This window comes from Accipiter gentilis, chromosome 14, assembly GCF_929443795.1.
Source record: "Accipiter gentilis chromosome 14, bAccGen1.1, whole genome shotgun sequence".
Taxonomy (NCBI): domain Eukaryota; kingdom Metazoa; phylum Chordata; class Aves; order Accipitriformes; family Accipitridae; genus Astur; species Astur gentilis.
This window is the reverse complement of record NC_064893.1, coordinates 18,780,369-18,792,396: the sequence shown is the minus strand read 5'-3', so window position 1 is coordinate 18,792,396 and position 12,028 is coordinate 18,780,369. Positions and strand designations below refer to the sequence as shown.

Genomic DNA, 12,028 nt, shown 5'->3' with positions numbered 1-12,028 from the left:
GGGGCTTGGGAAGCTCTGGTGCTGGGTTCTCATGCACGGCAGGAACCACGTAAATATTAGGTGTTGTTACAGAGATGTATATACTCTGATATTTCCCAATTAAATCACTGAAGGTTGAATGTACCAGTTGATAAACATATGATGGGAGTGGGTGGAACTGCTCAGGAAGCCATGAAAGAAATGAGACAAGCAATGATTTCTCCATAGGGGAATACCAGAGGGGTGTCCTCCTACTCCAGCCGTCCTGGGGAGCAGTGCGGGACCTCGGCAGCACCCGAGCATCCCCCCGCCAGCACACTCCCATGCAAGCCCCAGAGCCCTTCTCTAAAGGCTGTGTTGAAAAGCTGTCACGTATTCTGGCATGCTGTGTAACCTTTGAAATACAGTTTAAAAACACCGCTTGAAGTGTAAACAGCTGTAAAGCAGTGACCCAGTTTTCCAAGAGTTACTGCAGGCTTTGGTAGGGGTTTTTTTTTGGTCACGAGTCCTGCTTCTTCTGGAGGACTGAGGAGCCTCAGGGACACGCTAGCTCTGGAGCAGCTTGCTCCTGACCACTTCACTTTGGTGCTTCGCTGCTAGCCCATAAATCATCTCCATGAGCTGATGGCTCCAGCGCAGACCCCAGGAGCGAGGAAACTCGCTGCCCTTCCTCACAACACGGCTGTCCGATACAGGCCAGCATCTCCTACCACCCCGCTTTCCTGCTTCCACAGCTTTTTGCTTGTGGTCACAGAAGCGGTGGCCAGCGAACGGTGCCCCATTGGGCAGGGTTAGAGGCAGGCAGGCTCCGGCGGAGGCTGCTTTTCCACAGCTGAACTTGTCCTCCCCACTATGCAATTGCTAACGTATGAGTCCAGCTGCAGGAAAGCTAATCCGCCTGCTCCCCTCCTCGGAGCAGCTGCAGCCGCAGCTCCCGGCGCTGGCCCCTTGCCCCTGCGCTCATAAGGAAGCAGTGGCACGCCGTAAGCCCACCAGCTGACGCCTCTCCCAGCGGCCAGAGGGGCTTTGCTCCGCTTCCAGATTGAAGCTCAGGCTCTGGCAGTGCTTCCACCTGTCTGGGAGGCTTTCAAATGAGCTTTTTCTTTTCCAAATTAGCCTGCTCCGACCTCTTGTGCATCCAGGCAGGGTGCAAAGCAAATGGTGCCTGTGCAGCACGCTGTAATCCCTGCAGAGAGCACTTGGCTGGGAGCAATACCAAAATAGAGCTGCTTAAAACAGGAAATAAAAAGACCGAATAGCAGCATCTGCAGCGTGTTTTTTAGTCCTTGCCTGCTGTTTCCTCTCTGCATTTGGGTGGATCTAGGGGAGAGGATATGACCGGTGCAGTCTGGAAGGCAGTTTTGGGCAGAACGGAGGAGTAGGGGTTAGTACCTTTGGCAAAGGGCTGTGAAATAGAAGGAATTAATGGTTTGCTCATTTAATATTACTAAATCTAGGCCAGAGGGCAATGAACAGTCCCCTCCAGAGCTGTTGAGTCAGCACCATCCTGCAGCTCTTGGAAACTAAACCCATTTTCAAGTGTGGTGTCTTTGGTCTTGCAGAGTTGCTGGAACTGCGGTCGCAAAGCGAGCGAGACATGCAGCGGCTGCAACATCGCCCGGTACTGCGGCTCCTTCTGCCAGCACAAGGACTGGGAGAGGCACCACCGAATCTGTGGCCAAGGCCTGCACGGCCAGAGCAAGCCGCTGGCTCTGCCCACAGGCCGATCGGCAGCCGCTGCTGCCAAGAGCCTTGACGGTGTGCCCAGCCCGGCCCTCGAGAAGACTTCGGCGACCACCTCCCGGTCCTCCACCCCGGCATCCGTGACAGCAATAGATACGAACGGACTCTAAACGGGAAGTTTTGGTTCAGTCCATTTGATTAGTTCCCCTGGGGTTTTTTAAGCTGAAAGAACCCCCCACAGCAACTTGTATCACTTGACATATTTGACACATCACGCCACCTCCTCAGAGCGCCAACACTCGGGCTTTGCCATCTCATTCTGGCTTTTTTCTTTTGTGGCTTACGAAGAACTGGGGCCAGCCTTGCCCGCAGCACCTCCATTCCCGTCTCTCTGCAGGGGGGTACCAGAGCGTCATTCAGGACCTGGAGGAGGCCAGGCACTTGCTCGGGAGGACCTAGACTCAGTGGAGAGCACTGCCGGCACACACGGGAGATGCTGAGCCCCGTCCTCGTGGGTCAAACGTGCTCAAGCTCCTTTCCTGAGGTGCCTGAGCCACATCCTCCTTCAGCTAATTTCTCCCATAATATGCATCTATCTTTTTTTCCCTTGCTCCCAGACAGCAGTGTCTCAGATGGCCATGCTGGCTGGTTGTTGCTGTGAACAGACCGGAGCTAATTTCCCAGCAGGAGCATCTTGTCCTCTAGTGCAATGGCAAAAGCCGAGCCCTCTTCTCTTCTGCCTGCAGGTTGGTGGCTGATGATTGCAGAAAGGGAGGAGAAGATTCGTCTGCTCTAAACCAAATGTCAGTACCAGGGAGGTACGGCTAGTCGCTTCTGGATGGCCTGGTTTTAATCCTGTTCTGTGACAGGACAGACAGTTGTGTGTTACCCTGGGTGGGACCTTTGCTGGGGGAAAGCGCAGAGCAAATCTGGATTCGTTGCGGGTGGTTATTGCCCTTTCCACCTGGGTACCGTTATTTTGCTATGCAGAAAGTGGGGTTTTTTTTCACTGCATGGAAGTTGTTGGTTTGAGAGTTACTGCCGTTGTTTCTGACCACAGAGATCCTCATGTGATTGTGATGGATTACTTGTAGTCTGTTCTCTTAACACACATTGGCCAAACTATTAAAATAAATGGAGGACTTGATGTCCTATGTCGGTTCTTACCCCCAACCCCAGGGGGGTCCTGCTGTGCTGCTTGGTTGCCAGCTGCACTCCTCTCCCCGGAGATGCCCAGGGCTGCACAGCCATCACTGCCTTGTCCAGCCTTCGGAGACTCGAAGATGCAGGCTTGGAGAGCAAGGTGCGGTGGGGATGCCATGGTCAGCCTGGGAAGATCCATCGCTTGGAGCATCCCTGCTGTGGTGTGGAAGGAGGGATTCAGTGCAGTGCAAACCCTATAATGGACACTGACCCTCAGAGCGGCTATTTTGGGGCTCAGCGGGGCTCATCTCAGATGCTTCATGGAGATCATCAGAGGCGCAGCCCACGGGAGGGATGGGCATGTGCCCTCTGGGGAGCTGCACTGATTTCCCATGCTGCACACAAATGGACTCTAGAAAACCATCTATTCAGCAAAGCCGTGTTTCCGTGACTGTTTTTGTACGATTGCTGGGCTGGAGCCCAATGAGGCGAGTAATTCCCAAATTATTTTTGATTACTTTTTCAATTGGAGGTGAATAATAGAGATGTAATGAATTGTTACTGAGTTTGCCGTGGTATAGCTGGCTGCTGGCTGCTTGAGAAAAGAGAGTGACCCACCGAACCAGCTTTGTCCCTTGGGGAAAGCTGTTTCAGAAGCTGCTGTCATGGCACAAAGCGGGTGATTCCCTTGTCTGCAAGGTTTTATTATGCAAAAAAGCCACAAAGTCGCCTGGTGTTCAAGACGGTTCTCGAGTGGCAGTTGGGAACCTCTCCCTGGTGTCCCCCAGGAGCCGGCACCAGGACTCCCAGCTGCAGCAGAGCCCTTTGCACGGACACGGCTCCCAGCTGAGCACGATGGTGCTGTGCTGCTGGGATTAAGGCAGCCCTGAATGGGGTAGTACTCAAGCCACCCTGACCTGCAGCAGCAGCAGCGAGGACACAGCAGCCTGGGGAAGGTGACACCTAGCCTGCAGGTGTTCACCCCAAGAGAGACGGAGATGGCAGGGTGAGCCCCAAATTGCGGCAGCACCGTGCTGCCCTGCCTGCTGCACCCATCGCAAAGGTCCTGGGAAGTGGTTCTGTCCAGGCTGCTGTGGCAAAGCTTAAAACGACTTGCTGTGCTCAAGTCTGTAGCGTGGAGAAGGATGGCATGTCAAGCGGGGAAGAACAGAAAATGCTTCAGGCTTGCAAGAGCACTGGGGCAGGGGGGCTGCCCTTGCACGCCCACTCCTCTCCCCAGAGCCAGGGCCTGAAGGGCTTTCCTGCCATAAGAGGACATGTGCGAATTAGGAGCAGCCTCAGGTATACAACGTCTGGTTGCAACGTGCCAATCCTCACCTGCAGTCCTGACCTAACACTGTGGGTCAGCGGCAGCCAACTGCCACGAGGTCAGATGCAGAAAGAGGAGGGCAGGGCTGGAAGAAATTGTTTGTAAATAGATTGTCTTCCATAAATCTCATGCAACTTTGATGGCCGTGTACTAAAATGAACCCCAGTGTAAATGAAGAAATACTAACAGTCATGATTAGAACGATTGTTTCTTTTTTTCTTTTTTTCTTTTTTTAACATGGAATGATAAATGTGAAATTTGGACAGGGGAAGACAGTGGGTTGAGGTTTCTATTTTTTTTGACATTTAATTCTGTAATAGAAATTTGTTACTTCATTCCTGTGCATAACTTATTTAATGTACTGTATAAAGGAACCCAAACTGTTACAGATGTATTTAGTTTGTTCTACTCAAAAGTAGTCAATAAAAAGACTATATTCATCATACAGCTCCCCCTTCCTTTTGCTGAAGGAGCAGAGGTTTGCTGTGATGCTCCGGCCACCATGGGGGTTTCTGTGGGAACACTGCCGCACTGTGGCCTTGGCCAGGGGAGCTGCAGGGTACGAAAACTGGGAGCCCCCAGCATAGCCCAGGAGCAAGTGCAGGCAGAGCTGGCATTCACCCCCATACTCAGTAATTTTGGCTTCATATTTAAATATGTTCTTTTCTGAGCTTTTTTTTTTTTTTTTTTTTTTTTTTTTTAATTTGAGCACAGACCAGCCTGCAAGGTGCTGTCACAGCTGGCTTGCAGTGCCACCAGCTGTGTGTCACCCCCAGCCACCTGAGGATGCCCACTGGGCACACCTTTGCCTAATCTGAGGATTTCAAGCTGAAGGCTGCTGCAAACACTAATCCAGTGGTTAAGAAATCCCAAACTGGAGGCCAAACCCCACACTAGTCTGCGGAGCCTGCTGGTGTCCTCTGCAGTGAGCCAAGCCAGCAGCTGGGGAACCCCAAAGCTGGTGCCTGCGGCAGCTCTGCCATGCATGGGTGCCCATCTCTAGCCCACCCCTGGCTGTGCCCTGTTACAGCTTGACCCTTACCGATGGCCTGTGGCTCAACTCTGGCCCCAGCACTTCCCCCGTCCCCTCGTGCGTGGCCCCCATGGTGGTGGGGAATGTTGCCTGAGCAGTAGCTGCCTCCGCTGCCATGTGATTACAGCAAATTGTGGCTTTGGCCAGGGAAATTGGAAGTTACCAATAATTAGGTAAATAATTGGGCACTGGGAGGATGGGTCCGCAGGGGGCATTTGCTGTTTGGTCGACTGAGCCTGCCATGGGACAGGGTTTGATGGTACCTGCCTGACCTGGCAGCAGTGGCTGCTATTTTCCCTGCTCTGACAAGGTGTGTTCCTGATCCCATCTCTGCAGCTCATCCTCCCTGCACCCCAAACCCAGGGAGCCCCTGGGAAGCTCCTGCTGGGACAAAGCAAGGACCCTAAACCTAGTGCATCATCCCAGCCCCCAAGTTGTGGCCCTACAGTACCGGGTTGGAGGGTGACACCGTGCCTGACATGCCTAGCACAGCTTGTATGCAGTGTCCTGGGATGGAGCTGTACCCACTGCCCCTTCAGCCACAGATTAACTGCATTTTAATTACTGTACCCAGGGACTGAGGAAGAAACAGTCAAATTAATGTTTCTGGGGGTGCTGCTGGGGAGCAGCATCCATAGGGAGTAGGAAAAGAGGTTGGGGGGGGGGGGCGGTATCCAGGTGAGCGAGGGTTGGGGTGCGGGCACACATGGTGAGCCAGGTGTTGGGGACAGGCAGGGGTACAAGGACAGTGCTATTTTCCACACCAGGAGGCATTCACCTGCGGGCATCTGCTGCCCACCTGGTCCCTGCCTTTGGCAGCACTTGCTCCATGCTGTTTGCAACAGCGCATTTTACACCAGCTCAGCGGAGGATCTGCTTCTGCAGCTCCAACAAAGAAACCCCAAGTGTGCAACCCATGGGCCGTGTGAGCTTTGCTCTGCTTCAGCCACAGGGGCTTCCCTGCTCATCTTGTGCCCCCCACCACTGACCCTCATCACCATTAATTCAGCTACCTCTTTCTGGCAGCACTGAAACTGGTGCTAACTCTGGTTTACGTTAATTGAGCTGCAAGATGAAGCAACAGAGCTATTAGCCATGCTTGCCTTCCCCAGGAGGTGTGCAGTGGTTTATTGGGGGGACGTGCACAGCTGGGGGAGCATGAGTCCAGTGTCAAAGCCATTGCAATGGCACACCTTGCCAGTAATACTTAATTCTTTTTTTTTTTTTTTTCTATAAAACACTATTCACAATCCATACGAGGTGGCCTGGCTCCCATGGGCAGAGCCACTGCTGGCCCAGGGTGGCTCTGGCAGGCCGGGCACAGGGATGACACAGCTGGCCAGAGCCATGTGTCCCAGAACCCTGTGCCTTGGCCTGTCCTCAGAGCAAGGAGGAAGAGGAGCATGGGGAGAAAGAGAAGCCAAGGTGCGAGAGGGGCTGAGGGCTGCTGGGACACAGCGACCAGACCAGTGCTCCCCCAAAGGCTAGGCTGCCACCCCCAAACACAGCTCCCATGAGCGCTGCTGCGAGCACCCCACTGCCCCCAGGCAGCACAGAGACTGCTGGGGGGGATAAATAAATTAACATGAAAAGAGCAAAAGGGTAAAACACTTCCAAGGACAATGGGCAGACAGCCCCCACCAGCTCACAGGAGGGACGAGGGACAGGGAGGTGACAAACACAAGGGAAGGTGACAGCTGTGACGAGGGCTCTGCATCCTTTTGCATGCTGACAGCATCCTGGAAGCGGCTGCCCTGGTCAGTTGTTGTTCATGATCCACCAGGAGGCTGGGGAGAGAGAGGGGAAGGGGTCAGGGATGCGCAGTCAGTGTTAAACAGGGGAGAGAGGTTAGGGGTGGCAGAGACGGGGGATCTGGCCCTGCTCGGGGGCAGCTGAGGCTTTTCTGCAGGTCCCTGGCATCTGGCTGTAAAGCAGCCACTGCCCTGGGGTGGGGAGCACAGATGGCCTGGAGATGGGTGATCCACTTGAGCTGCAGTGACTTCTGCACGGGGGCACTGGGAATATGGTCAGTGGGACTGGCAGGTCAGGGGGAGCACTGCCAGTGGGGGATTTAGTCGAAATTAATCCGTGTTTCATGTTATTTTACACAAGACCCAAAAGTGGTAACAAACTGGGGCTTAATTTGGTCTTGTCACCAAGCTCTCCCAGTTCCTCACATCTTGGTCAGATTTCTATTGGCACCATGGGGAACGTGCATTTTTCCCAAGCTGATCTCTCCCCTGCTTCAGCGCCACTGAGCTGTAAAACTGGACAGAGCCACTGGGACTGACACAGGAGGGCCTGTGCTTTGCAAAGCAGGTTCAGGGATCAGGTGAAAAAACCAAATGATGCATCAGGTGTATTCAAGACAGGGCTCAGCTTATCTGCTACCCGCAAGTGCCCCCAGCTGCTTGGCTGTCCTGGCTGGAAAGCATCCCCCAGGCAGGGAAGAGGCCCTGCAGGGCTGCCAGCACACACAACCAAACCTGCCAGGGGAAATGGGTCTTCAATGGTTTGAAGAACACCACTTAGGTCACCCCCAAGTCAATCTTCTGCTCTGGAGGGAACCAAGATGCCTGTTCCCCGCACTACTCCTGCCCTCTGCAGACCACCCCCAGAGCAGCAGCGTGGGACTGTGGGGGTCCCACAGCCCCCCAAGCCAGGCCCACGGCCCCCCTCACCTGGGAAGAGCATGGTGGTCAGCAGCTCCGGGGACTCCAGCAAGCTGATGATGGACCGCTGGAAAGTCTTGCTGCAGCTGGACTGCAAATGGCTGTAAAACAGTGTGCAGGTACGGGAGGGTGCACGGCTTGTGCATGCCTCACAGTTGTAGGAGAGCAGCTGTGCGCCAGGATCCCTGCCCATGCACGGGGGACAGGGCTGCTTTTGCACCACCCAGAGAAGGACATTCACTCCTGCCCTGCTCCCCAAATCCTTTATCAGGGTGTCCACCTCCTCCCGCTGCAAATGGCCCCGGGGGCACACTGGGCTGAGCAGTCAGCAGCAGGACAAGCTGTGCAAGGAGGGGGAGCCATGGGGGTCCTGGTGGAGCCCTGAGAGGAAACCCTTTCCAGCCCCCCCCCCGCCACCAGAGCATGCAGACCCAGCCCCACACAAGGAAAGCCTCCAACCTTCTCCACGAAGTCACGTCCCGCCAGAACTCATAAAGGATGAAGCAGGCCTCGTCTGTCAGCTTGCAGGCAGACACACTGCGGGGACAGGAGCAACCCTGAGATGGGGCCTGGCAAGCTGGCACGGTGTGGCCACATTGGTCCCGCCGGGCCAAGGGGCGAGGGGCACAGGTCTGCACATGAGCCTCACCATGAGGCTTTCAAAGAGCAGTTTGGATGCGTTCACAATTTGTGGCTGCCAGGGCCAACACATGGCTCCAGGCAATCACAAACCCAAATCCTTCATGCTTCACAGTTCCTGCAGCCAGGCACCAGAGGAGCTTTACAGCTATTAAACTGGTCCTTGCTGCTGCCCAAAAACCACCATGTTAAGTGTTCTACCAAGTATTTCTTAGCACGTCCCTACCACTGCAGCACACAGCCTGACAAAGGAACTCATCCTTCCAGACCTTCCTTTGGAGTAGGTGTGTGTCATCCCTTGCCCTTCACAGAGAGAAACTGAGGCATGAGTGCAAGGAGCTGAGATCACAGCATAAAACCACAGCTCGCTAGCCCCCGAAGCGATGCTATTTCACCAGGCGATGCTTCCCACGCTCCCTCCTGCTGGAGGAACAGGCTGGAGCTTTCTCCAGTCCATTGGAAGATGATGGAGGGGGAAGCAGCCAGGAGGTGAGAGCAAGGCTGAGGGTGCAGGGCCTGGGGAACCATCTGCACTCAACTGCAGCATCATTAATTCCAGTTGAGGATGAACAATTCCTCCAGCTGCTGCTACAGGCTGCAGGAAGGGACCAAGCCCTGGAGGGGAGAGCAAAGCAAGTCACCCAGCAGCTTGGAGGCCGTGTCCCCCTGTGCGGGGGCCGCAACGTGCTTTACAATTCCCTGGCGTGAACCAGGACAGCGGAGTCTCCCCGGCTTTGCTCCAGCTTTCCACCCACGTGGAGAGCCTGCCCATGCAACTTTACCCAGTTGTCTACACTAACAGTTCTCATGACAGAAAAGCCCATCAATTCCAAGGAAAAAAAATACCATTCTCTCTGCCACATGTGTCAAAACAAGTATCTTCCTTTTGTTTGGACTGAAAATGCAATTTTGTGCTGTTGGAACTGAAGAGCTGAAAAATGACACTTTAAATGGGAACAGCATGAACATTTCCCACTGAAAGTGGCTTGAATCTCCCATGGGAGAAGGAAAGCGCCTCTCAAAGAGCAGCTGTGCAGTCTCCAGGGACACGCTAGAAGTGGCATGTCACTGAAGTCAGACCTGGGCTCCATCCTCAGCTCTATTTGGAGCTCTGGAGTGGTGCTGGGGGGCAGACCCTTGGTCTCACACGGGGGTTAGCTGCAGGTGTTCACGGCTGCTTCCCGCTAGCACTACACACACTTTATATAATGCAATGCTCTGACATGAGCTCTCCCCTTGACTTTTCCCCCATTACTTTTGAGTCCTTCAGTGCTGGAGGAATGCGTGCATTCACTTACATGTGCATGCCGCAGCCATTCCTGCTGGCATAAAAAACACCCCCTTCCTTGCCAGACGCTGACAAGTGGCTCTTGCTGGGAGTATCTGCAGCAGGAGATGGGACAGGACTGCAGGCAGAGACACTGCTGCAGCTGTGACACTGTCTCATCCTCTCTGCAAGGTCAAACCTCTGTGCGCCAAGCCCACCCTTGCACTGACCAGCACACAAAATACTTCACAAAAACCCCTTTTGTCCCCCAAGGTTGCCATGCAAAAGCCCCTATTTCTGGGCAAGCCACATCACAAGCAACCCTGCCGCCTACCACACTTACTGCAGGCAGCTGCTCTGCCCGGCGGTGACCTCCGTGTAGGACCTGAACGCCTGGCGAAACTCCTCAATGCTGCTCGTCGCCACCGAGATCTGCCTCTTCGCCACCAGAATGTGCTACAAAGGGACAGCAGACAAGCGGCATCAGCAACTAATCTGTCCCCTCCTGCCCTCCCTGCTCCCACCTGGCTGCAGGACAAGGCAGTGCTGAGCAAGCTCAGCACCGCAGGGGAAGCCGCAAGAAGGCGCTGGCACCACAATGCTGGGGACAACACCAACATGAAGTGGCTTCTTCCTAGCTGGGCAGGTTGCCTTTACAATGAGGACGGCACCAACAGGAGATGCTCCATCCCCCGGTGACAGGGTCCTGCTTTGGGATTGCTGCAGTTCCCTGTGTCCTTCCTCCAGCAGAAAGGGGCCTTGGGACTCCTCCACTGGGGCTTTGCATGGTCTGTGGGCGCTTGGAGCAAACCTGAGGGATTTGGGCACTCACAAGCAGAGCGTTGCCTTCCTTTGGGCTGGCTGTGGGCACTGCCTGGGGCTTTCATGGACCTGATGGAGCTGCATTTGTCCTGTGGATGGTCCCACACCCAGCTTACAGCTCTGACTTCCACCTTGCTACATCACTGGGCAGCAGACACCCCACCAGACCAAAGCCAGCAGCTCACCCAGGTGACTCCAGTCTCAGGGCACAGGGGCTGCACGACCACACGTGTGTGTGAGAGAGGGGATCTATGCACACTACAGGGTTACCTGCAAACAACAAGCAGCAGGACAGGGACTTACTGCATCCCTTCCTTTGCACACTGCTTCCTCCTTCAGTGGCTCCAGGCGTGGGCTCTGCATTTAACACCACAGGAAAAATCATCGTTACTGGGAGAACTTTGCAACAAGGTAAAACACAGCAGTAACCCACAGCACAGCACAGCTCAGCATGACAGATGGGTACTGCTCTGGGGACGTTCCTTTGGGTACCTGGGGGAGAATAGGGACGTGACCTGCACATCTATGGGGCTTGGCGGGTCCAGGCTGACTTGTCAGATCAGCATGGACCATGGAGAAGCCAGGGGAGGGTTAGCAGAGCTGAGGGCAGAAGGGGGGCTTTGGAGACAGCAAGGGATGAGCAGCTTTGCGAGCCCAGGTCTGGTGAATGGGTGCAGCTCTGTAACGATGCCAAGACTGAATACCAGGGCTGTTAGCACGGAGAGAGGTCCCAGCACCAACCTGGCCAGCGTGGAGGTGCAGGGCAGTCCCCAGCCCGCCTCCCCTCTGCCACGCACCTTGCACTCTAGTTTCTCGATGAGCTGCTGGAGCCTATTGATCTGTGCCATCCACTGGCTGTTGTCTTCGACACAAACGCCTGCATGAGGAACGGCAGAGATGTGTCACCAAAAAAGCTTGCTTTTGTCATTGTAAAAGCTTGCTCAAGACCCGGAAAACTGCAAAAGCTTCTAAACCCCTGATTTAAACCAAAAAACTGATTTGTTTTTCTCCTGAAACTTTTCCCACTGCTCGATACAACATCCCACAGAAGCTCCAGCTGGCAGCTGGGTGCAATGGTCCAGGCTCTGTCCTGGACCAGCCCCCGCTGTCTCATGCTGCTGCTCCCACACCCACTGCAGGCTCCAGTGGGTCAGAGACACCAACCCAAGGGATGGCCAGGCTGCAAATACCTGTTGTTAGCATCCCAGAATAGGGGTCCGTCGGAGACAGACAGACATTCTTCTGTCCTCTGCGCCCACATCGTCTCCCTGACCTCAGGCCAACCGAGGTCTCAGATTTCTTTATGTCCTTTCTGAAAGAATAAAATGCAAAAGGAGGGGTTGAAGTCATTCACTATATGGGTCAGCTTCACAGCAGACTTGGAAAGGGCAGATCCTGCTCCCAGATGTCCCTCCTAGCAGGACTCCGAGTCCTGCTCCATGCTGCAGTCCCCATGAACA

The 12,028-nt window shown here is 54.5% G+C and overlaps 2 protein-coding genes across 6 annotated transcripts in view; one reads left to right on the top strand and one right to left on the bottom strand.

Moving 5' to 3' along the window:
• CBFA2T2 (CBFA2/RUNX1 partner transcriptional co-repressor 2) overlaps positions 1 to 4,353 on the top strand; it is a 65,485-nt gene extending 61,132 nt beyond the window's left edge. For both annotated transcript variants that reach the window (XM_049817561.1, XM_049817560.1), the window contains exon 11: positions 1,542 to 4,353. In XM_049817561.1, the coding sequence (XP_049673518.1) occupies positions 1,542 to 1,832 (291 nt within the window). In that variant the 3' untranslated portion in view covers positions 1,833 to 4,353. The remainder of the gene's footprint in view (positions 1 to 1,541) is intronic.
• Positions 4,354 to 4,807: 454 nt separating this feature from the next.
• Positions 4,808 to 12,028, bottom strand: part of NECAB3 (N-terminal EF-hand calcium binding protein 3) — a 30,996-nt gene continuing 23,775 nt past the window's right edge. Inside the window, exons 7-13 of one of the 4 annotated variants that reach the window (XM_049817581.1) lie at positions 11,759 to 11,880; positions 11,366 to 11,445; positions 10,839 to 10,925; positions 10,090 to 10,202; positions 8,300 to 8,377; positions 7,850 to 7,941; positions 4,808 to 6,955 (exon numbers count right to left, since the gene is read on the bottom strand). In XM_049817581.1, coding sequence (XP_049673538.1) covers positions 6,927 to 6,955; positions 7,850 to 7,941; positions 8,300 to 8,377; positions 10,090 to 10,202; positions 10,839 to 10,925; positions 11,366 to 11,445; positions 11,759 to 11,880 — 601 coding nt within the window. In that variant the 3' untranslated portion in view covers positions 4,808 to 6,926. Of the gene's footprint in view, positions 6,956 to 7,849; positions 8,378 to 10,089; positions 10,203 to 10,838; positions 10,926 to 11,365; positions 11,446 to 11,758; positions 11,881 to 12,028 lie in introns of those variants that run through there. The other 3 variants (XM_049817583.1, XM_049817579.1, XM_049817580.1) reach the window with 3 other exon arrangements.